At 50.4% G+C, this 25348-nt stretch overlaps 1 protein-coding gene across 1 annotated transcript in view; it reads left to right on the top strand.

Annotated features, from left to right (window-relative positions):
* The first annotated feature begins 441 nt into the window (after positions 1–441).
* The window catches only part of LOC116890839 (potassium voltage-gated channel subfamily KQT member 1), a 159932-nt gene continuing 135025 nt past the window's right edge, over positions 442–25348 (top strand). Inside the window, exon 1 of the mRNA XM_032891367.1 lies at positions 442–952. Coding sequence (XP_032747258.1) covers positions 567–952 — 386 coding nt within the window. The 5' untranslated portion in view covers positions 442–566. The remainder of the gene's footprint in view (positions 953–25348) is intronic.

The following is a 25348-nucleotide window of genomic DNA, read 5'->3' as shown; positions in this document are numbered from 1 at the left end:
CGCCAGCGGAGGCTTCTGGACATCCGAGGGTGCTCAGTGTTCTCCGGGCCAACACTTCCTCATCCTGTGCTGCTGTGCTGGAAAGTGTCCATACGTGGCCCGGGATGCCCTTCTCTGCCTCCTGCTTCCTCTCTAGGGAGGGTTCTGATGGCGAGAAAAAGGGTGCTTGTGGTCGACCTGATTCGTGGTGGTGGTATCTGCTGGTCCCAAGTTAGAGGACCCTAGAGCCAAGCAGGCTGGCGGTCCTCGGGGTGCGGGGAAGCACGTGCGCCCAGCAGGTGCGCACCGACCGGAATGCGGAGATCAGACTGGCATGCCTTGGCGTAGCAGGTAACCCGCTGGCTGAGCCAGGCCGCAGGTAGGCGCGCGGTGGCGCCCGGGGGCGGGGCGTTCTGGGGGGCGGGACATGCCATCCCGGGGGACCAGCCCCGCCCCCGCCCCCAGGCGGAGCGGACAGCGGCCCCCCGTGGCTGGGCTGGCAGCAGGCCACCCGCACTGCGCCCTGCGCTCTGCGCTGCCTTCATCTCTGCTCTGAGGAGCGGCGGGGTCCGGGGTCCTGTCTGGCCATGGACACGGCCTCGTCCCCGCCCAATGCTGAGAGGAAGCGCGCGGGTTGGGGCCGCCTGCTAGGCGCCCGGCGGGGCAGCGCGGGACTAGCCAAGAAGTGTCCCTTTTCACTGGAGCTGGCCGAAGGTGGCCCGACGGGAGGCACGGTCTACGCGCCCATCGCACCAACCGGAGCTCCAGGGCTCGCGCCCCCCATGTCGCCCCCTGTGTCGCCCGTCCCGGCCCCTGCAGACCTCGGCCCACGTCCGCGGGTGAGCCTTGACCCGCGCGTCTCCATCTACAGTACGCGTCGCCCGCTGCTGGCGCGCACCCACATCCAGGGCCGCGTCTACAACTTCCTCGAGCGCCCCACGGGTTGGAAGTGTTTCGTGTACCACTTCACCGTGTGAGTAACCTCCCCGCACGCAGGACTCCTAGGGCTGGTGCCACTGTGACCCTCAGGGAGGCAAGGAAGGGCTAATCACATACCAGACTGGGAGTCAGTCCTTTCAGTTCAGGGACTTTGCTGGGGCTTAGTGGGGCATGTGGTGGGGGACACTTGGAATATGGAGTGCACCAACTTAAGAGCTCCCCGAGGCCATGCGCTTGGGATGGAGGGACAACATTTAGGTATTAGTCCCCACAGGAGGAGTAAGCAAGCTGGGAGCCTGCCTTTTGGTGTGAGTCAGCTGTGACAAGAGACTCAGGAGCCCCCAGGAATGACTGGTGTCGATTTGTAAACCCTTCCAGGCCTGGGTGGATGTCTCTATCTCAGGCACTCAGAGAAGCAGGGACGTTTGCAGGATAGATTGGCAGGTGCATTGTTGTTGCCCAAGATGTCCACAGGGAGTGCCTACAGCTTCAATAACCCAAGCTGAGGAAAGTGGACTGGATGCCCTGAGCCCAGCCAACATTGTCTAGAGTCCATGAGCAGCACCTGCTTTAGGCAACAGGGGAGGGAGGGAGCAGAGCTGCACCTGGCCCTCACTTCTACCAGGTGGCACTTATTCTCACCGGCTGTCTGAGAGGGGCAGGGCACTCAATTTTTCAAGGGCAGGGTCACAGAAAGTCATCTCCAGGAATGATCTGGCTGCCTTCCTTGCTGCCTCCCCCTGGCCAGCGCTTTCTGGCTGCCTAGTTTCTTAGTGCCCTGCCAGCCTCTGGCTCTGGATTCTACTCTACCCTACCGACCCTGCAGCTAATTCCTTTGGATGTTCCACTAGGCGACCTCCTTGTGGCTAGTCTTGCCACCTAGGCAGGGGAGGGCCTCCACTGGGTGTCCAGGGTTCTGTGTTTGGCTCTGAGGCACAGCAAGAGCCAAGCTCACGAAATTGAGTTCTGATGGTCCTTTGTCTTGCAAAGGGAGACAGTGATCTCCCGTGGTATCCAGGACAAGTCTCTGGGCACCCTGTCCCTACTGGCGTTCTTGGTATGTCCTTAAGGCACTCCCCAAACCCCAGCCTTACCTCCCAAAGTGCCAGGACCCCTGAGGTTTCATTGCTGGTCTTTTGAAGATGGAGACACAGTGCATGTGTCTGCAGCAGCAGTGGGCTTTTCTCAGGGCATAGGGAATAGTGTGCAAAGACCCCAGAGGGCCTTAACCACTGTAGGGAATGCCTGGCAAACAAGCCTGCTGGATCCTAAAATCCCTGAGATGAAAGGGGTTGGCTGCTGGAGTAGTCCCTACTCTGTTACCTTTTTATCCAGGATCCTCATTCGCCAAGGTGAGCAGCCTTCGGACACTTGCATGGAATCCTCTTGGGGAGGCAGGTCATTAGAATGAGCGTTGTTAAGTTCCTGACTGTGGTAGCCTGGCCCTGGTGGAGGAAGAGGGCTTGTCCCGCCCCAGAGGAAGTCTGTGCTTACACTGTGCTTTCTTCCTGAATTGGATTGTTCAGCTCTCGGGAAGTTTGCTCAGCAGAGCTTGTCTTTGCCCAGCCTTCCCAGGAGCCAGGAGCCACTGGGCCCTGGTGGCTTCTAGATTGGTGGTCTAAGGTCTTCTTTGTCAAGGAGAGGGAGAGAGATGCTAGCTCCTGAGTGGTGCTTGGTGAATTTTGCCCAGCCCTATCCCTGGCTGCCCATGGAGTTTAGTTACAAGGAGGGAGGGGTAAGTAAGCTGGGAAGACCCTGCTGGTTACAGCATGTGGTTTGCTCAGACTCAGAGGGAAGGGGCCTCATGTCCATCACCTTCAGGAGGTGGGCAAGACCTTTAGGGTCAGGCAGTTTCCTGAGAAGAGACATGGCCAGCAGCTGGGAGCCAAACATCTTTATAAAATGCACGGTCATGCTGGTTGCCCCTGGTGTTGCTCTGAGTAGCAAATGTGGCTGGCAAACTGTGAGCTCTGCACTTGGTAAGATGGACTCTAAAACATACAGGGATGGTTCTGTGACCCAAGAGACAAGCCTGCTTTTGAAAATCAGGGCATGAATGTGGGGGATGGGGTGGAGGGGGCATAGGGGTGACAGCCAGTGTCCTGTAGTCTCTGGGGTATGGTTTCCCACTTGCGTATGGGGAAACAGACCCGGACATCCTGGCCCCTCCTTGGGGGACCCTTGCCTTGGCCCAAGTAGAGCAGCTCTTCCTGTGTCTGTGCTGACCTTCCCTGGCTGACAGGGTCAGGACACAGTCCCCAGACACTGCCCTCTGCTGCTTGGGTTCCCACCCCATTATCCTAATCCTGTCCTGTGGCTCTTTGTGTCCCCATAGAGAGCAGCCCCCTTGCTAGGCAAGGTCCCAGGGGGCCAGCTGTCTTGCTGCTGGCCCTTGGCCAGGATCAGGGGCAGATGTTCTAAAGTATCTACTCTGATTGGAGACTCTGATTGTGACCAACAGAGGGGTTTAAGAGCCACTACCCACCTCCCTCATTCTTGAACCTAAACTTGATCATCTTGTCTCCATCCTCTCACAGTCCTGGCTTGCTCAGTTCCCCAAGAACTTTCTGGTGGCTTTTGCTAGTACCTCAGGGAGTTGACCATGAGTGGAACTTGCAGCTGCCCTTGGTGGTCAATGGACTGATCTTTCCAATTGCAGGGCTGCACTGTATTGGCTATGACCCTCATGGAGTGGCCACTGGGCAATTATTTAGCAGACCTAGGAAGACAGCTGTCAGGATGACGGGGACAGAGCAGTGGGGTAGCTGCAGGACTGTGCAGATGACCAAGTCTTTCCTTCTGATTACTATGAACACCTCTACCTATTCTTCAGCCCTGGATAAATTTTGAGGCTTCTCCACATGCAATCTCTTCTGGGACCTGGTCCCTTGGTGTCATCTGCTAACTCTCTTGGCATCCTGACTTTCCAGATATACATAACCCCTCAACCCGTTCTCAGACCCAACCTGGCATTTCTGTGTACACCAATGCCTGTATGTGGAGCACTTCATCTTGGTTTGCCCTTAGTTGGGTGACCATAAACATCCTTTGTGGCAGGGCTCTCAGCTGGGTAGGAGACAGTCCCATGGAACTCAGACCTGAGGATGGGCCTCTCTACCTTAGGTCATGAGGGAACGGGGACCTTTGCCAGGCCAAGATAGTACTGAGAGCTGCTGAGGCAGGGGAGAAGCCCATAGGGACCCATGGTATAACAATGACAGGACATTGTCAGGCCAGCTGCTGTGGCCTCTGTTTCTCAGGGAGTTTGGTGCTTAGAGCCCTCTGGTGGCAAAGTGGTTCCCAGAGCTCACGCTTCCTGGGTGTGGTGTCCCCTTTGCAAACACAGTGCTTACTTACACAGCACAATGCAGGGTGGCATCCACAGCAGGTCTGCCTAGCAGTGGAGAGAGCTGCAGATGCCTCTCTCAAGTGGCTCCTGAGTAATAAGACACACAGTTCTGGTCATGACCAATGTAAGGGCCCCTGCTCCTCTCCCCTCTCCCTCTCCCTCTCCCTCTCCTCCCTCTCCCCTCTCCCTCTCCCTCCTCCTCCTCCTCCTCCTCCTCCTCCTCCTCCTCCCCTCCCTCCACCTCCTCCTCCTCCTCCTCCTCCTCCTCCTCCTCCTCCTCCTCCTCCTCCCCCTCCTCCTCCTCCTTCCTCCTCTCTCTCTCTCTCTCTCTCTCTCTCTCTCTCTCTCTCTCTCTCTCTCTCTCTCTCTCTCTCTCTCCAGCACCCTTATCTAAAAATAGACCCTGATTAGCCCCCTGGTCCCTCCCAGCTCTGACATTCCAGACCAGCTGTTGGCTCCTATGTATTTTGCTGTGATTCATTTCCCTCTTCATGAGGCTGACAGGCTGGGGCAGACTCCAAGGCATATTTCAGGTCCGGAAGGAGTCCAAGGTGGTGTGGGAATGTGGGGTCAGACCCCAATGAAAGGTTGTAGAGAAGTTTCTAGAAACTCTGGCAGGGAGAATGAAGGGACATGTGCTGGCCACAGGGGTCACTTGGATGCTGATGCTAAAGAATAGTTTCAGAGGGCCCTTTTGACCTCGTGGGGAAGCATATGGAGTAGGTAGGGCAGGAAGCATAGGTAGGGCAGGAAGTAGGGTTTGGCCTTGCAGGGCCTTAGAGCCGGAGAGTGAGTGGTGCTACTTAGTAGGTCACCCCTGCTAAGCTCTGCTCACCTACCTGAGGCACTCTGGGATGCATCCTCCTTGATCTTCTTCGTGGGAATCCCTTTTCATAACCTCGCTGAGCATGCAGAGCCCCAGGTTTCTGTGGGCCACAGAGAGGAGCCAGTGGTTGCTCTATCAGCAGGGTGACCGCGGCCATCACAGGACCTGACTTTTCATGAGGCTTTGGAGCACGTGAGAGGACCACTTCTGTGAACACGTTATCTTCTGCAGTGTGGTCCAGCCCCATTCCCTGGCCCTGCCCAGAGGCCTCTTGAAAGGTGGAGGGGACTGAGCTGTGGCTCTGTCAAGGGCCTGTCAAACATGGCTGCTTGCTGAGTGCAGCTGGGAGCCCTGGAACGTGTAGAGTAGATTATCTGCCCAAGGAGCCAGGAGCCCCTTCCCCATATACCACACACTGCTCAGAGCCAAGTAAGGAATGGGTTGCTGTTCTTCTGGGAGCAGAGAGTCCCTGAATGAAGGAGCCTGACTTGTGGGAATGAGTCAGAGTCTGACCTGACAAATGTCAGCCGCAATGCACACTCTGTCAAATGTTCAGAAACTGCTTCCTCCAGAAAACCTTCCCAGACACAGATATGCCCAGTGTCTCTGTCTGTGTCCCTCTGCCTTGCCTTCTTGCACATGAAGAATCCATTAGTTAAATTGGTAAAGCTGGTTGTGTGTGTGTGTGTGTGTGTGTGTGTGTGTGTTAGCATGTGTCTTGATGGTCCTGAATGTTAAGAGGCCATACAGGCAGGGCCACCTAGAGCTGTCTGGATCCTTTCAAGGGCTTTCTTCACCTTTTACTTTACCCCACCCTCACAGCCTGGGCTGTGGCAACTGCTGCCTGGAAAACTCTAAGCCCCACGGACAGGCCAGACTGATGACATCTGCCTGCAGTATTTTTATCCAGTGGCATTCCTGAGCTTGGGAAAGTGGTGGGTAGGCACAGAGGCTGCCAGAGGGCTTTTCAGTGGCCTGGGGATAGTCCTGAGGTCCCTACCTATTGCAGTTCCAATAAAGCCAGGATTTCTGACTTGGCCACTGCCCTGGCTGAGCACAGGCAGATCTGAGGTAAAAGCACATGAGGTGCTTGTCCACTTTCTGGCTACCTCCTGGGAAGACCCCAGGTCTGGTTGTGGAGTCTGAGCAGAATGCACCTTGATGTAGTTCTAGAAAGATCCAGGCAAAGGCAGTGTGTCCTGGAAAGGAGACCCATTTGTAAAATCATCCACCCCATATGTCTGTAGTAGGAGTGTGTGTGTGTGTGTGTGTGTGTGTGTGTGTGTGTGTGTGTGTATGTATGTATGTATGTATGTATGTATGTATGTATGTATGTACTTGTGTGTCTGAGCATGTACATGCCAGTTACCTCAGAGGCAATAAGAGGGTTTCAAATCTCCAGGACCTGGAGTTACAGGCAGTTATGAGTTACCATGTGGGGGCTGAGACCTGAACCTACTCCTCATCAAGAACAGCAGGTGGCTTAAACTACTGGGCCATCTCTTTAGCCCCATATTGTGTCTGTTTTTATGCTAGGTTCATGCTGTTTTGGTTGCCCAAGCTATGAAGCATTGTTTGTTTTTAAAACAGGGTCTAATGTAATGTAAGCTGACCTCAGACTCAGACTATGTAGCCAAGACTCTTAGACTCTTGGTTCTCCCTTCTCTACCTCTCAAGTGCTGGGATTACAGATGTGCACTAAACACCCTGTAATAGACAGTATCCCATCTGTTTCAAACCTCAGCTTCTCCTCTCCTTTCTGCCTCAGATTGAACCCAGAACCTTGTCCATGCTAGGCAAGCATTCTGCCAGCTGAGCCCCAGCCCCAGCCCCAGCCCCAGCCTGAGGATGTTTCCAAGTTGTGTGTCGTGCTATCTCCAGCACTGTTCTTTAGGGATGCAATTTCCTGGGTCATTTGGGTTCTTCTGTGGCCCCATACCAATCTTCAGACTTCTTTTTAGTCCTGTGAAAGAATGTCACTGATACTGTTAGTAGCTGCATTGAATCTGCGCATTGCTTTGTGCACTGATGGACATTTGAACACTTTCCTTTGGAGCCACAAATGTGCTATGACCATGTTCTGCATCCTCTTTAATTTCTCATCATTGTAATGTTCACTGTAGAGATATCTGACTTTTAGTTACCCACATCCGTCCTTTTGTAGCTCATGTGGTTAGAGGTCAGACCTGGAGCTCTACTGAGTTTTAAACATGCATTTTGTTCAGTAAATTGTTATATTCAATGGCCAGTTCTAACATGGTGTGTGTGTGTGTGTGTGTGTGTGTGTGTGTGTGTGTGTGAGAGAGAGAGAGAGAGAGAGAGAGAGAGAGAGAGAGAGAGAGAATATGAGGATGAATTTGTGGTCTCCCGTGTGGTCTATCCTGTAGGCTATTCTCTGTGTTGGTGAGACTGTGCTCTGTGGCTATGAGTGGGTGTTTTGTGAACACCTTGTAGATCCTTTTAATCTATAGTGTATTTTAACTCCAGCATTTCTCCACTGAATTTTTCCTGGACTACTTGTCATTGATACAGTTTGTCCTTAACTGTCTTTCTGTTAGATAATGTTTCTTCTTTGAGATATAATAATCTTTGCTTTATAATGGTTTCTCCTTTGAGATCTAATGCTCTTTGTTTTATAACCGTTGGGTGTAGGGATTCACCTGTTGACTCCATCCCTTGGCCAGGCTTCCCTGTCTCTATTTAGTCTTTGACTGACAGCTTACTTTCCTGACGTAAGTATGCCTACTGCTTGCTTTTGTTTTCATTTGCCTGAGGTGTGTTTCTCATCCCTGAACTTTCAGTCTCTGTGTTAGTTATTTTTATTATTGCAATGATACAATCCCTGACAGAAGCAGTTTAAGAAAGAAGAAAGTATTTATTTTGGCTTACAGTTTGAGCTAGGAAGAGACTAGAGACAACATTTGTTTTGTCAAAGTACCACATGAAGCCTTTATAGGACTAATCTGTTGATGAATTTTAGTTTTGTTTGCTTCAGAAAGACTTTTTTTCTTTTCTGAAGGATACTTTTGCTGGGTATAGTATTCCTGGCTGGTGGGTATCCATTCCTTCATTTATTCATTTCCTTTTAAAACTCTGGAGATACCATCCCATTCTTTCCTGGCCTAAAAGGCTTCTTGCAGTTAGTCTAATGAAGATTCCCTTTTATGTAACCTAGCACTTCTCTCTTGCTATGTTGAGAATTCTCTGTGTTGTATTTTGGTAGCTAAATGATAATGTTCTTTGTAGAGTATCTTAAAACATTTTTTTTTAAACTTTATGTGTATGGATAGGTTTGCCAGCATGTGTGTCTGTGTATAACATGTGTGCAGTGCCTGCAGAGACCAGAAGAGGGTGCTAGATCCATAGAACTGAAGTTACAAATGGTTGTACATTCTTATGTGGGTGCTTGAAATCAAACCCAAGCTTTCTGGAAGAGCAGGCAGTGCTTTTAACCACTGATCAATCTGTCCAGCTCTGTAGCACTTTTGGTCGCATCTATTAGGGGTCCTTAGAGCTTTACTGGCTTAAATGACTGTATTTCATCCCCAAAGTGTGAGGTTTTCAGTAATTATTTTGTCATCAATTTTATTTATGCCTCTTCCCTTCTCTCCTCATCCTGAAACATCCACAATGTCCCCGTTTACTCGCTTTCTGGTCTCCTGTAGTCTTGAAGGTTTTCTTTGCTTTTGCATATCTTTGGTCTGACTTTCCTTTTTGTATTCAGGAGTCAGAAATTTTTCTGCCTGGTCTGTTCTGCACCAAGGCTCTTAATAGTATTTTCTTATTTCATATATCTTATTCTTTCAGTCCAGAGCCCCAACCCTGACCTGGCCCTCTGTTAAATTTTTCACTCATATCACAAAACAAAATTTTCCTAATTTCCTTACATTGTCTCGCTATACTCTGTTTTATCTTACTATGTTTCCTTTTAAAAAAAATCACTAGTTTGAATTCTCTGTCAGGCACTCTGACTTTTTTCTCTTCTTTGGGACGTATTGCTAGAGAACTCCTAGTTCCTTTGGGCTCCTTCACTTCTGCCCAGAAGCCTTTAGGATGCAGCGTTCTCCATCAAGGAGATGCTCTGTTCTCAACTTCAGGTGCCCCATGTTCCCGTGGAACCTGTGGACACCCTCCCTCTGCCTTGCCTCCATCTATAGCCCCAAGGAAGCACTTTTCGTGGTTACCCTGTCCCAATACCGGGTGCCTGCCTTGTACCTGGCTACCTCATCTGGAAGGAGCAGGCCTTTACGTTTTCTTCCATGCCTCTTGCAGGTGGATGCCTTTCTCTGTACTCGCTCTAAACCGAGTTCTTAGGCAAACTGAAAGGCTGCTCAGAGTAACTCTCCAGAGTATCTTCTCACAGAACTTGCAATTAGAAAGCCACAGTCAGATTTCCTCAGCTGCCTAGAGACCCAAGCCACCTCCAACTTTCTTTAGGCCTTACCCTTATAGAGAATCCCCTTCAGCAGCCTGGGGTCTACCACCTCACCTTGGACCAGAGTACATAGTTTTCCATGTTGGTTGCAGCATCCCAAGAGAGAGAGCCCCTTATTCCCTTGTTTCCCTCACAGAGGTTCCCCATCCACCTGGCAGAGAGGAGAGCCTTGCGGGTCCCAGGGAAAGTCCATTTGTGCCTAAGCATTCCCAAGGAGTCATGTGCTTAGAGCATACGACCTTGGCAGAGGTCTGCCCCATACCTTCTCTGCCTGTTCCTTTATGAAGCCCATCTACGCTCTTGGCCATTATGTCTTAACATATGGTAAAACATGAAGAAGATGGGTGGTTAAAGGAGCATGCAACGGGCATGTGGCCAGACAGACAGCCAAGGCAACAGGGCCTTAAAAATCCATATTAGGAAATGCAGCCTCTCAAACCAGATGGACTTCATGGGAGATGTCCCCATCATCAGAGGCCAAAGCATAAAATAGTCAGGCGGGGCCCATCGGTCACACAGCGTGCTGAGGTCACTTCCCAGTGGGCCAGAGAACCAGTTCTGTGGGAGATGCCACATGCAGGGGACATCGTGCAACTGTGACCAGGGGGCAGTCTCAGGTTTTAGAGTGAGTCTTTAGTGAGAAAGTCATCATGGAGCCAGGCAGGTCAGAACACATCTGTAATCCCAGTGTGGGGGAGGCTGAGGCAGGAGGCTTTCCACAAGTCTGAGGTCAGCCCCGGCTACATATCAAGACATTGTCTCGAACAAAGCAAAACAAATAAAAATTGCCTAAAAGACCCAGGAGAGGAGGCAGGGAATACCCTTGTTTAAACACTTGACTGGGGATGGTGCAAATAAAACTTACTGTAGGAAAGAAAAGGCCTGCTAAGCTCAGCTAAAAGCCTCACGTGTGTTGTTGTTGATGATGTGCGTGTGAATTTTTTGTTTGTTTTCCTTGCTTGTTTGTTTTTCGAGACAAGGACTTCCTTTGTAGCTCTCTGGCTTGCCTGGAACTAGGTATGTGAGGCCAGTCTGGCCTTGAACTCACAGAGATTCAGCTGCCTTTGTTTCCTGAGTGCTTGGATTAAAGATGTATTACCATGCTGAAAAAATGAGTCTTAGCTAGAATAACAAAAACAAAAAACAAAAAAACAAAAACAAAAACAAAACAAAAAAAACCCAAAAACCAAAAAACAGTCCCTATGGATGAAAACAAACCAAGTTTTATCAAAAGGCAAATGTGGACTCTCACGTCTACACAGTCACCCCTTCAGGACAGATGCATGGCTCCCAGAGTCCATGCCATGGGGTGGCATTGTTTCCCTAGCTGCTCTGAGGCTGCTGTTTGTGAACTGTGGGTGAGGGCTAGTGTATAGTCATCATGACAACAGTTAGAGGACATTGATCCTGAATCGGTCCACATATGAGTGACAGCTATCAGTATTCATTCACCATGATTAGACTTTTCTGTTTCCTGAAATGGCAGGGAAACACGACTTGCTCAGAAGCTGTAAGCCTGCCCATGCCCAAAGTTCCCTTAACTCCAGATATCCAGAATTCTTAAAAGAATAGCTGAGCCTACAGCCACAACAGGTGCCCAAGCTAAGCCTGGAGCAGGAGGTGAGGAAATGGCCAGTGTATGCTAGAACACATCACAGGACCGGAGAAGGCTTGAAGGTGTGTCTTGTTGGCATTAAGCTGGGAGTAGGTCAGAATGCATTTCAGGAATTCAGATCCCCAGTTGCCCTAGTGACTAAGGGACAAGACCCTCCATCTCCTTTTGGAGATGAACAGGTAGTAGCCCAGAATTCACTCAGCATACATCTGCCCTGCACTGATGAGGTCCTGGTTTATTTTGCTTGCAGGACAGGGGCGGGGGTGTTTCTTGCCAACTCCTGCTTATGCCTAAAGCCCCTCAGGGCTGATCTGTACCATCACGGGTTGTAGAACCCCATCAGCCCTACATCCAGGAGGTCCCACTCGTGAAAACATGGAGACGGAGAGCGATGCAATAAGCAAGAGGTTTAATGATCCAGTGCACTGGGGTGGCCCTGTAATGGGGACAGAGGTGACCCTGAATGACAAAAGCACACACCTTTTATATACTTGTGGAGGACAGCTTTGACCCTTACATTCATCAATGGTGAGATATTTTTGGCACGCGGATGGGGGACTGCTAAGGGCCCTTCCCTTTTCACAGTTAGTCCCTCCCTTTTCAAGGTTAGTTCATTCACAGGGATGGGGGACTGCTAAGGGCAGTTAGCTCATTTCCTGGAACAAGGTGTTATCCTAAATTCTTTGGCCCCTGTGTTAAATTCCTAGCCACCTGGTATTTGCCTAAGGCAGCCTTTGTCCTTAAAGCTTGAATCTTACAGGGTCCTGGTGAGATCAAAGATTTGGCTTTGAGGGTCTCAGCTACCAACTTGTCCAAAATCTAGATGGGTGGGACGCAGGTATAGGGGTAGAACTGTTCCACCAGGACCTACATTGCCACCACTACCGGAGGAATGAATGGACTGGGTACAGCCCCTCCCACCCCATCAAGCTTATGGGAAATAATGGGGCAAGAAGAGCATGCTTTGGTGCTAATGCTGGGATTGAGGTGTGTAAGTCATCATGGAGGGACCTGTAGAGCAGAGCACCTAAGGTCTTTGGTGAAGAAATAACCAAGAAATATGCAGGGGAGGAGGGGAGGGTAGAAGGACTGGGAGAGTGTATAGCATGTGCCCTTTCTTGGGTCCTGATTAAACAAATTGCAAAACCCACTGCTTGAGATTACCTTGCTTGAGGGTATGCTCCATTCCGCAGTGGGTGTCACCTGTTGGGTCTGTGTCTTCTGGTTTCTGTCTGCTATGTGAGCTGGCTCTGCCCAGTGAGAGAGGGTGAGTGGCTGAGATCCTTCTGTGGCTAGCTCCCTTGCTCCCTGAGGACCGGATGTCAGGAAAATACTGGGGTGGAACAGATAGACTGAAGCTTATGCCCAGTACTCTGGTGCTCCTTCATGCCAGCCCTGTAATATCGGCAGAGAGATGGGAAGGCCAGGCTTCCCCCGGAGTGCTTGAAGGAACCTAGCCGGAATGGCCCACAGTATCTGTGGTTACAGAGTTGTTATGCAGCAGTGCGCTGTTCATGTGACCAGTTAGGACTCTGGAGGACTAAAGTCAGGGAACTAGCTAGTACTCAGGAGAAGCAGCATGCCCGCCTATCTCAGAGAGCCTGAGAGTTGTGGGGAGGCAGGAGGGACATAGGTAGAAATGCTAGGGCAAGAGTCAGACTAGGAAAACCAGCGGGGTGTTGGTGAGCCTTGCAAGACTTAAGAGCTTAGAGCTGCCGGGGCCCTGCTGGAGGCTTCCAGGAATGTTGGGGGTGGGGAATCACATTTATACCTCATAGAAGCCACCTGACTTTGGCTGACGCCACTTACATATCTGGTACGGTCTGGTGTCTATCTCACACTTCTTGAAAGGGGAAAAATGCTTAGTGTTTTTCCAACCTTCCATACTGCAGGTCAGTGGTCCTATCTGTAGACAGCTGCCTTCGATGCTGACCTGAAGTCCAGAGACTGTTGTCTGGAGAGTGGGCAAGGACTCCCCATGCCTTCAGCTCCTCCTCCTCTCCTGACTCACTTTTACTTCCTCTTTTCTCCCCTTCCTCATCTCCCATTCCCTTTTTCTTCTCTTTCCATCTCTCTCCTTCCTCCTTCCCACCCCCTCCTTCTCTTCCCTTCCTTCCTCTCTCATTTCCCTCCCCCTCCCTTGCCCTTCCTCCCCTCCTCTTTACCTTCCCTGTTTCCTCCTCCTCCCCTTCTCTCCTCCTCCCCCCTCTCCTCCCCTCCTGCCTGAAGTTTTTCACTTGGTAACTGGCCAGGCCCTTCCCTGTTTCCAAGTAATGAGGCATGCATAGATCTTTGAGGTGGTTTTTGTTCTGTAGGGTCACTCCTACAGAGTCCTTAGCTCCCTCTCTGGGGACAGGCTATAATATAATGGTGCTTGGCCCAGGGACAGTGAGCTTACTGTTTAATCCACAGGTCCTGTACAGGACAGCGTGGGGTGGATTGCTACCTGTTCCTCACGTGGTTGTTCCTTTCTCTGAGCGAGGCTACCTGCTTTCAGACAACTCCCTCCATGCAGGTGAGAGGAGTCTCAGGGAAGCCTGTACCCCAGCTAGGTGATTCAGGGCTGACAGAATCAATGGCTCAGCTTGGTAGCAGCTGGGTCCTAGAATTGCATTAGCCAGATGGGCGTGGTTATTCTTTGTTTGTGGGAACCTGAAGGCCAGGGGTGTGTACAAAACCACACAGGAAATTTGGTGTCTTTGAGTCAGACCAGATTGAACACCTGTCTACCCATGACCAGCAGCAATAGCTTCTCCTCAGGAGCCCTGCCTGGCACTCTCACAGAAGCTCTCTGATCCCAGGAGGGCTGCGATTCACTAAGCACCCAGACACGGCTCTCTTTAGGTACAGCTGTGGGTTCACCCTCTTAGCTTCTGTGTGTAGTACACAGTGGAGGTTTCCAGAGAAACCATAGGACCCAGATCCTCCCAGCCAAGTAGAAAGCAGGAAGTAGCAGAGAGTGACCCTCAAGTGACCTAGTCGCCCTGAGAAGACAGGCTGGGCAGAAGGTGGGCCCAAGTAGCAAAGGCAACATGGCCTGCCCGTGTTTCTCTGAGCAGACAGATACAATGCCCACATTTCTCGGGGACTCTGTGGAAGAGGACCATCAGTGGTACAACTGTGGAACCTGGTTTCTCAGGTGACATTGGAGAACACGAAGTCTTCATGCATACAGAGCTGGCCTCGCCTCTGTTGGATTGCAGAATGCCTTCTCCAGAGCAAGTCAGTAATGGCAGGAGCAGTCGAGATGGATGTGGCACCATCCCAGATCCTGCATTCTGGGGGTATGTGGCTTGGGAGGTCACCTTGCTTTTTGGGCTATTTCCTCACATGTGGACAGGGTGTGGGCCTCTATCTCAGGGATGCTAACAGGTCGTGTGATCATGTGTTTGGGCATCACAGAGATCCACATCTTGCTATGTGTGGCCATTTAAAGGCCCTTAAGACTATCATCTCACTGAACAACACCTCTGTGTCTCTCACTTTAGAGGGAGTTATTTCTAAGTGTATATATGAACTAGTCATCTTGCAAATGTTCAGAATATTCTGGAAATAAGATCTGTAGGGAGGCAGTTCTCCAGAGCTTAGAGGAAATGAGCTATGCCAGCCACATAAGCTGATCTGGAGCAGGGCTGAGACACCCTTGCCTCTTATTCTGTTCGCATAACTTCCATGACATAGGGTGAGAGAGGCCCAGATGGGAGTCCATGTTTCCATGTGTGCACATGTGTGTTGGGTGGGCAGTTAACAATCCACAAATAATGAATGGCTATTTTTATGTGGTCCCTGCTTCCAAGTCAAGCTTTTAGGACTCAGGAAGTTGGAGTGTTAGACTATCACAGGCTATAGAAAGGCTCTTCTGCCCTCGTGTCAGTGCAGAGCCCATGAAGCAGGGGGTGCAGAGGATAAACAGATGTGAGAAGAGAAAGGGTAGGAACAGATAAATTTGTGCCTAATGGAAAGAAGTAGGTGGGTAGATGGATGGATGGATGGACAGATGGATGGATGGATGGATGGGAGGGTGGGTGGGTGGGTGGGTGGAGTAGTGAACACCCAGCTGGATAGCTGGATAAAGTGGAAGATGGATGTATATGTATGCTAAATGTGTAGGTAGCCTAATGGATGGCTGAGTTTATAGGTGATTGGCTGGCTGGATAGGTGAGTGGATGAATAGAATGGTAGGTAGATGAACGAATAGAAAGATGAATTGATAGGGTGGTGGGTGGGTAGATGAGAGATAAGACAATGGGTAGATGGGTGGATAGATGAGTTGATGTGTGTGCATGTGGGTGGGTGGGTGGATGGATGGACAGTGTGGACTCGGTATAGTAGTAGGTAGATGGATGGAGTGGTGTGCAGTTAGGGTGATAAGTGAAAGGTGGGTGGGTCAGTAGATGGATGGATGGATAGCTGGTGTAGTAGTCTATGGACTCAGTATAATAGTAGGTAGATGAATGGTGAGGTGGGTGGGTAGGATGAATGGAAAGATGAATGGGTTGGTGAGTAGATGTATGCATGGATAGATGTCCAGGTTGGTGGATGTTGTGGACTCTTGTAGTAGTAGATAGGTATACATAGAGGTGGTGGGCAGAGGAATGAGGGATAGAAGAAAGAAAAAACTGGGTTGATACAGCTATGGTACCCACTGAGCACACTGGCCAAACCACCTGATGTCCTGAGTAGTTCCATAGGATCATGTAACTTTGCCTGTGTCATCAGCTGCGTTGCTGCTCTGTCAGCCATCTTGAGCCATTGCTTCCTGTTCACCCTATGCTAATATAACCAAGTCTGAGACCCAACAGGTAGAAGAATCTCCTTGACCTGGAAAGAAACCCAGCCTTACTGTGTCTTTCCGGGACTCAGGGAAGACTCGAAGCCATCTCCCATCCTGAAGGGGTTTCTAAAGATGCCTCTGTGGTGGTCCATGGGCTGACTAGAGCTTGGACTCTGGGCCAACAGATGGGCTCTGTCTGGACCCATGGGTGTTGGTTGACTGGCTGTGGTGTTCCTGTGAAGTGGAAAGGCTGGACTCAGGTGTAGATGTGCATGTCAAGGGCAGAGGTGTCAGGTCAGGGTTACTGTCTTGTACCCCTGCCCTGACATTTACACTTGCCTAGAAGTACCTGGGGAGAGGTCTGGGTTTCTAGAAAGGCTATTCCTGGTGACCAGAAACAGTGAACAGCATTGCATCCCAGGCTCTCACAGTGATCTGCAGGTAGCTGTTGTACCCCACAACTTCCTCAGAAGACCCTTTCCATAAGAGAGAAATCTGAGTTTCCAGGGCACCAGTGGACAGTTGGTCTCACAAGAGAAGCTTGGGTATGGGTGGCCTGACAGGCCAAGGACCAGGGCAGTGCCATAGTAACAGCCAACTCTGAGTTAAATGATGGGAGGAACTGGCCAGTGGTTCACAGGAGCCCCTTTACAGATGGTATAAAGAGAGGGCAGAAACTGTGTCCTTGCAGTTTGGACAGACCCAACACCCAGAATCCTTCCTAGTGAGCTAAGCAGCTATGAAGGGTTTTAGTTGGTGAGGATTTGTAGCCTACATGAATCTGTAGCACTGCCCCTGTGACAAATGGGTACAGGAGGGCTGAGGGCAGAGGAACCAATGCAAGCGCCACTGGGAAACTTCAGGAAATGTCCCAGCTGCCACAGAGAAAGCAAAGGGAGTGGGGGTGAGGTTTCAGGAGCCCAGGTTTGCATTTGACAGAAAAGTGGGGCTGGCACTCTCAGGCTCATCCCGTGGTCTCAGGTGACCTGGCGACCCCCCCCCTTTGTTCCTGGGACACCTGATCCCCCACCTCACTTGGCCAGGAGGTAAAACACAAGACAGGTATACAAAGGGCCTTTGAGAAGATCCTGCCAAACTGCAGAGTAATAATGGTTTCCGCTAAGTGTAAACTTGCCCTCTCTGTCCCAGACCAAGGTCCCTGGGTTAGCATTTTTGAGGTGTGGCACCTCCCCAGGCAAGTGAGAATGTTCTGGCTGTCCTTGGCACAAGGACTGGGGTGGGGAGTTAGGGGGGGAGAACGGGGGTTCTGCGGCTTCCTAGCTTTGGCTTCCAGGGCGGCCCCACCTCTGCTGTGCTTATCAAGGCTTCTCTGGCTGGCTGCCTGTGGCCTCAAAGTCATACCGCCCTGGGTGGGTGTCCTTGGGCAAGTCAGCCTCTTCCAGGGTGGGGGACAAATGGCTGTCATGTGTGGGGTATGCTCAAGTGCCAGGCACCTGTTGAGCAGAGCACATACTGGCTCACAAAAGTTCAGGGCTCACACAGGCACCTAAGTGTGCTCTCAGTGCGCTCTCAGGCTAGCAGGAACCAGCCACTGCAGGGGGCCTCGCAGGTATCAAATCCTTCCTGGGTGGGTGCCTCCCCAGTCCTGTTAGCAGGGAAGCAACTTTGCAGTGTGTGAGCAGCACCTGGGGCGTCTGACCAGGGGAACTGGCTGCAGGATTAACCCAAAGCCTAGATGGCAGGCTCTGTCTGCAGGGCACTGTGAATATTGTGGCCAGACAAGGGACTCAGGGTAAGGTTAGGAAATGTTGGGACAATTAGGGCTGGGTTTGACACTCATGGGAAAGTGTCCCTCACTTTGGTAAGTGACAGGATGCTCACTCTAGGATCAGGATACAAGGTCATTTAACATGGAAAGAACCAGAAAGGGACCCCTGTTGGGTATAAAATTCTGAATTTTGTAGCAGATGTATTTCTGTATTTTGGATAATAAAAAGCTCACCATTAAAAGAAAAAAAAAACTAATAAGAAACCTGCTGTATAGGGTTCTGCCCTGCCCCATGGTGGTGGGAGTGTTTCCTGACATTTTAGGTAGAAAACTGACTGAATGAGCTTTGATGTTTGAGGGGATGTTGGTGTGGGAATTCATACCTGATAGAGGAATCCCATAGGCTCCTGGCCCCAAGGCACTGTCACTTTTGGGGCTCTGGGCCTGAGTCCCAGGTCCTATCCTTAGGGAAGTCTCTGGTTAGCATGATGTGGGTGGGCAGAGTTGTGACCTGAGGAAGCCAGCTTTTCTTTGGGACTAGTACATAGTTCATACTGGGAGGCCTCACATACGGAGTGTGACCTCTGGGGATCTGGAAACCTTGAGGGTAGTAGAGAAACAGCCTAAGCAGGATGGGGTAGGGAGCCTACCCAGGTAGCTCCCAAGTGGGCTTGGGACTAGAGGACAGGTACCATTCTAAGGCTTAAGCCCAGAGATACAGGGTTTAGGACCCCATCTCTTACCCTCTATTTGTCATGAGAGTCCGGAAGAGCAGTACAGCCCCCCAGGCAGATATGATTGCTTCATCCAGAGACTTCGAAGAAAGGATGGTGTTCTATACCTAGACACTAAACTTGTGCTGTTGTGTGGGCCCTTTCCTGAGTGGCCAGCCAGGGTACAAGTCCTTCATCTGGGTGGAAGGCCTGAGGCCTTCTGTGCAGCCAGCTGCTGCTCCCTGCCCAGCACAGAGCAGAACATCTGAGGATCTGAACCAGAAGGGACTTTGGCCCCCACCAAGGCCCCTTGCCTCTATGGCTTGTCTTAGTGAGGGATCCAGGGCAGTGGCAGAAGCTGTAGCCTTAGGGCCTATTGTGTGGCCCTCTGTCTGGTGCACCTTGGGTAGCTCTGTGCAGCCCCACCCTGGCCCCACTCACTGCTCAGGAGGAGAGTGCATTGCACAAGTACCTGTTGTGGGCAAGATGGCTGCCCTTCGTGGCTTGTCCAGCTGTGACTAAAGCAGGTTCCTTTCCCAGCCTGGGGAAGGCAGCAAGGTATGGTGCTCCTTCATCCCCTTAGAGTGACCTCAACAGAGCCAGGCTCAAGCCACTACACTGGGGAAACTGACCTGGCCCTGTGTGAGGATGAGGGGGTGGATACAGGACCCATCTCTACTAGCCTCCCTTCCAGGACAGGGTAGCCCTGTGGTTCACTGGTCTGCTTTGCATCCTGATGCTGGCTGGGTAGGCTAGAACCATGCCATGGCTGGTCACACCCCTGAATATAGGGCAGGCAGCATTCCTGAGAGCCTGTGGGGAGCTAGGCTCTTACCGGGTGGCTCCAGATCCTGACCTGCTGGTTGTAACCTGATCCATCCCCTCCCCTGGAGCCTACTGGGTTGGGTCACCTCCTCGGGAGGGAATTCAGACCCTCTTGAGTAAGTGCAGAGGCTGGACTTAAGAAAGCCTGATAGAACCTGCCCACTTCTAGCTGGCCCAGGGGGAACTCAGCAGGATTTCCAATCTTTCTGGAGCCTCTCACTCAAGGCATGTCAGTTCACAGCATTGCAGCTGTGTTGCTGGAGGACACACAGACATGCCCCGATGTCCCATTTTATAGCTGTGAGGACTGAGATCCAAAGTAGAAGCCTTCAAAGAAGAGGTGGCTTTGTCTAGGGTTCTGCTTTGGTGGCTATGTTTCCATGTGGAGGTGTGTGACCCCCACCCCCACCCCGTGCCTGGGTCAGAGAGGTCTCCTCTCTGCAGAAAAGTCTGGGGGCTCAGGGTAAGAGTGAGGGAGCTGGCCAGGGTTACAACGGAGACAGCTGTAGGCTTTCTGCTGCCAGCCCTAGCTGGTCCTGGCATGTGACCAGGTGACAGCTGGCACTTCTACCTGTCCTGGGAATGTCTGGGCTGGGTCACTTTCCCCCAGGAGAAATTATCCCTACCGATCTAGAGCCCTCCAGTGAGCATGGTGCCACCAGCATGCTGGGCTGTGAGAATGCTGGCCAGTGTTAGCAGAGGGGCTGGGCTCTGTGCCTGATGATTACTTAGCCTCTGTGGAACTCAGCTATTAATGGGAACTGGTCTAGTTCATAGAGGCAGCTTCTTCATTGCCAAATGGTGACATTGTCTATTGTGATGATAGTCCTGTATGGAGTAAAGCACCCGTCCCTGGCAGAAGCCAATAACAGCCCTCCCTACTGTGACCATAAAATGTGGTAGATGAGACCCTGGCCCTACTGGGTGAAGCTGCTTCTGGGGTCCCTGTCCACAGGGCATTCATGGGAGGATTTAAAAGTGAATGCAGGGACCAAGTCCATAGCAGTTCAAAGCACTAGCTGCACGGCCTGATGATTGTGATCTTTGGAACCCATGTAAAGGAGAAAGAAAGGACCAACTCCACAAGGTCGTTCTCTGACCTCTACACACACGCTGTGATATGCCTCCCTCCACATCCTACACATACATAATAGTATTAAATAAATTTCAAAGGTGGGCCCAGATAGAGGCCTTGAGGAAGCATAGGCTACCCCTATGGTCAGCAGAACTGGAGTTACAAGTCCCTACTAAGGGTCTGATTACAGGACAGGATCCACTCAACTTCACACAGACTAGTCAGTCTGCTTCCTCATCCATATTGTACTCTCTCTCTCTCCCTCTCTCCCTCTGTGTGTGTGCATGTGTGTGTGTGTGTGACTCCATGTGGCTTTATGTAGTTCTGAATAACTCTGTGTTGTTTCCTGTGGCTTTCTGTGGCTCCAGGTGGCTTTAGGTAGCTTTGTTTTACTGGTTCTGTCCCTCCCTTGCCTTTGGGTTCAGCTGCCTTCCCCATAGAACCTGTCAGTCTGTTATTTGAAACCTGTAACGGAATCACTGATGTGCTAACAGACCCAGTGGGACCCATTGGATCTCTCCACCCTCATGTCACCATGAGTGTCCCTGTCTGGGCCTTGAGGGTAGGGTTAACAGTGACCATAACTTTGTTCTCTTTGTCTCCTATATCAATGTTTGAAGCTATGCATGCATGCATGTGTGCGTGCGTGTGTGCGTGCGTGCGTGCGTGTGTGCGTGCGTGCGTGTGTGTGTGTGCACGCGCACACATCTGCATGTCTCACTTTCTGGTTCAGATCTACAGGGTGCAGAGCCCCCAGATAGGTCTGTGTATATTGTGGTCAGCTACCTGCCCCTGGGCAAAGGCCATGGCTCAGCTGCATTGTGAGCTGAGCTGGTTCCTGACCTCTATCCTCACTAGATCCTGATGAAACATTTAGAGGGTTGAGTGCTGTGCTGAGACTTTCTGTCTCACCAAGCAATGTGAGAGTTGGGTGGGAGCTCGGGGACGGGATGCTGCTGTGTGACTCAGGCTCCCTGCCTGTGTGAATCTAACTAGGCTGCTGTCCTTTGCCAGGGCCCTTCATCATTTACAGTGACACCTTTGCACTCAGCCTGGTGGCCTTCTGTTTTGAGGAGCCTTGCGGGCACTGAGCATGGATGACTCTATGGCTCCTAGCTCTAGCTCAGCTTCAGGGTCACCCTCCTGACACCCAGGGCCCTCAATGCCTTCACAGGGGTACGGCACACGCAGACAGCGACTTGTGATGCTAGGCTATGAGATGGAGTCTTTTCATTATGATTCTCTAATCCTGGCCTTCCAAGATGGGGACCTTCCAGGCAGAGAGGCTAGTCCTATCTCAATAATGCTGGAGCTGGGAGACCAAGGTGCAATGGTATAAGACGACCTCAGGAGGTAGGGAGAACAGGGGCTACAAGATGCTCAATCATCACACCAGGCTCCAGTTGCAGGTGTGACAATTCGAGTGGTGACCAGGGAGGGCAGACAGCTGGCCCTCAGCCTTTGAGACATTTCTGTTTTGCTAGGTTAGCTGTCTAGGTGTTTTTCCCATCCAAACAGTAGAGCCTTGAGTCAGAATATCCTGACTCACATATTAGCTGGTGGAGGGACCCTGGGGAGCTCTGAAGACAGTGGACAGTGAAGGTGTAGGTGGGTGTGTTGATGAGTGTCTTGCCTTTGTGCGGCAGCTTCCTGCAGCTTCTGAGACCTGGGTAGGCACCAAGAAGGTACATATGGCTTGCCTAGGTGATCCCAGGTCTTGGAAGTATGATGAGTGCTGATTCACATGCCTCATGCAGAGTTGCTCATGGGAACATCACCACAGCCTGCCTTTCACAGATGGGAAACTGAGGCATGTATGCTCAGCCAGTATTAGCAAAAGCTGGTGGAAATTTAGTTGTTTAGCACTGAAGATTGTGAGTGTGCACATGTAGGTGTGCGTTTGCATGATAGTACATTTACGTACGGTAGAAAATACTTTTTAAAAATTGTGGCAAACTATATTTAACACCAGTTTTTTTTTAATCTAAACCAAATTAAAGTATATAATGAAGTAGTTTTAGTGACTCATACTCCCACATGTGGCTATCATCTGTTCCTAATCTCAGTACCTGGGAAGGGACTCTTGCCAATAACCACAGTCACTTCCATCCCTCCAGCCCTGCTAATAGGGTCTGTCTGTGGTCTGCTTGGACATGGAGTCACACAGTGTGTTGTCTTTTGTGCCTGGCTTCTACTACGTAACATAGTTTTCAAGGTTTGTCCTATTGCAATGTGTCAGAATATTCTCATTCATTCTCTCTCTCTCTCTCTCTCTCTCTCTCTCTCTCTCTGTGTGTGTGTGTGTGTGTGTGTGTGTGTGTGTGTGTGTGTGTGTGTGTGTTGCTAGATCACTGGGCAATCCGTTCTCTCCCTCCATCTTTACGTGGGATGGAGGAATCAGACTCCGATGGTCAGGTTTACATGGTGAGCACTTTTACCCACTGAGCCATCTCACCACCCCCCTGATATTCCAGTTTAGGCTCAGTAAAATTTTATGGTTTGCTGTGTAAATAAAGTTAACACTCTTGTTTGAAAAAAATCTATTTTGTGGCTTCCCATTTCATTTTTCTGGTTTCTCATCTTACAGGTCCTTGGGACATTTTCTAGGCTGTTGGGAGTCACATAGATGTGAACATGTATGTGCAGGTCTTTTCATTTATTTATTTAGTGGGTTTGTATACATGCATACTACAGTGTATGTGTATGTGTATGTGTGTGTATGTGTGTATACGTATGTATGTGTGTATATGTGTGTGTGTACATGTGTGTGTATATGTGAACGTGTGTATGTGTGTGTGTACGTGTGTATGTGTATATGTGTGTATGTATGTATGTGTGTGTGTTGTGTGTGTGTTGTGTGTGTGTTGTGTTTGTTTGTGTGGGGTGTCTGTGTGTATATGTATTGTGTTGGGGGTGGTGTGTGTGTGGTGTGTGTGTGTGTGTGGTGTGGGGTGTGGTGTGGTGTGTGTGTATGTGTGTATGTGTGTGTGTGTGTGTTGTGTGTGTGTGTGTGTGTGTGTGTGTGTGTGTGAATGTGTGTGTGTGTGTGTGTGTGTGTGTGTGTGTGTGTGTGTGTGTGTGTGTGTGTGTGTGTGTGTGTGTGTGTGTGTGTGTGTGTGTGTGTGTGTGTGTGTGTGTGTGTGTATGTGTGTGTGTGTGTGTGTGTGTGTGTGTGTGTGTGTGTGTGTGTGTGTGTGTGTGTGTGTGTGTGTGTGTGTGTGTGTGTGTGTGTGTATGTGTGTGTGTGTGTGTGTGTGTGTGTGTGTGTATGTGAACATGTGTGTGTGTGAATGTGTGTATGTGTGTGTGTGTGTGTGTGTGTGTACGTGTGTGTGTGTGTGTGTTGTGTGTATATGTGTGTGTGTGTGTGTGTGTGTGTGTGTGTGTAGGTCAGATGACAACTTGGAGCTGAAAGTCATTCCCACAGCCACAGCCTTCTCGGCTAGGATGATTACACATCTCAAACCTGAGTTCAAATAAACTCCTCCTCCTTAAGTTGTTTCTCAGAAGGTATTTGGTTAGATGAGGAAGTTAACTAATGCATACATCATAATTCCAGTCTTGGAAAATCTTGTTTCTAAAAAAAATTAGACATTTAGCTACAGATGTAGAAAAAGGTTCAAGTTTGTATCATACTGTAACAAATGTAAAAGGTTTGGGACTTTGTGCTTTCTGCACATTTGATCGAGAAGCTAGAGAAAGGTCACATAACCCCTGCAGTTCCTTTTCTGAACCAAGGAGCAGATGGCACTTGTGTCACTGCACGAGTCAGACCCTGATGGTGGTGCCACCCCTGATGTGTAGGCCTCTGAACATCTCCTTGCCAAGTGGGCATGCATGGTTTTCTGTTAATTCTTCTGATCACAAAATCCAGAAATACTCAGCAGAGAACATCGCAGAGTTTCAAGGAAGAAGTTAACAGTAATTTCTTGTAAGACAAGCTGGCGAGGCTAACTGGAGGTCCTTCGGTGCTTTTTTGCTATGTGACTTGTTAATGCAAGTGGTTGCACAATTTTTTCTCTTCTCCATTGTGTGTGTTCGCATACTTGAGGTCTTGTGTATACAAAGGGTGTCCTCCGGTTGCCTTTGTTAGCTTTAATTATCAGCACGATACGGCCTAGTATCACCTGGGAAGGATATCTCAATAGAGGGATTGCTCAGATCAGTTTGGCCTGTAGGCATGTCTGTGAGAGACCGTCTTTATTATTGATGTGGGAGGAACCAGCCCATTCTAATAACACCATTCCCTATGGAGGTGGTTTCAGCCTATATAAGAAAGCTAGCAAGTATGATCCTGTGAGAGAGGCAGCAGGACACACTCCTCCATAGTTCTTGCCTTCAGGCCCTGGCCTTGAGTTCCTGCCCCAACTTCCCTCAATGATGAACCGTGACCTGGAAGAGTAAGTCATGTGAACCTTTTCCTCCTCCAAATTGCTCTCAGTCAAAGTGTTTTATCACAGCCACAGAAGGAACTGGAAGCTGTAGTTCCAGAAGCTTCCAGTTTAGCATCGTCTTCCCTGTTGTTGCCTCAGTTTCTCCTGAGGAACTGAGTCTGTGGCCTGTGTTTGAGGGTGATGTAAGTGAACTGTGGAGCAGCAGGCCAGCAGAGCAGCAGAAGGCGCTTGTCAGCATTAGACACACGAGCACCCTGTGTCTGAACATTCGTGCAGATATTTGAGAAAAATCCCAATGCCGGACCTTTGTTTGGACCTGCTTTTAAAGTTTTATGTATATTCCGGCATGGTCCTTGCCTTTCTTTCCACTGTGGTCTTGATGTAGCTTGTTCGACTCTCTCCTGTGGACACCTGGACTGCTTCCTCACTGACTATTATAAATAGCTCTCTGATGCAAATCCTCACAGTTGGCAGGAACTCAGCATTGCGGCCTTGGGTATCATCTGCAGGAGACTGATAGGATCAAAGGCTTCCCACGGTTTTACGGCTCTGGAACCCCAAGTCACAACTGGCCTGCAGGAAATGCCCTGACCTATCTCCACCCACCTTGTGAGACATCAGTGGCATCCGGCCACCTCTGAAGCTGGGGACCACCACAAAACACTCCATCAATTGGACGAGACAAAATCAGAACC

This window comes from Rattus rattus, chromosome 2 (genome assembly GCF_011064425.1).
Source record: "Rattus rattus isolate New Zealand chromosome 2, Rrattus_CSIRO_v1, whole genome shotgun sequence".
Lineage (NCBI taxonomy): Eukaryota > Metazoa > Chordata > Mammalia > Rodentia > Muridae > Rattus > Rattus rattus.
The sequence above is the reverse complement of the archived record's forward strand: the minus strand, read 5'-3'. Positions and strand labels throughout refer to the sequence as shown.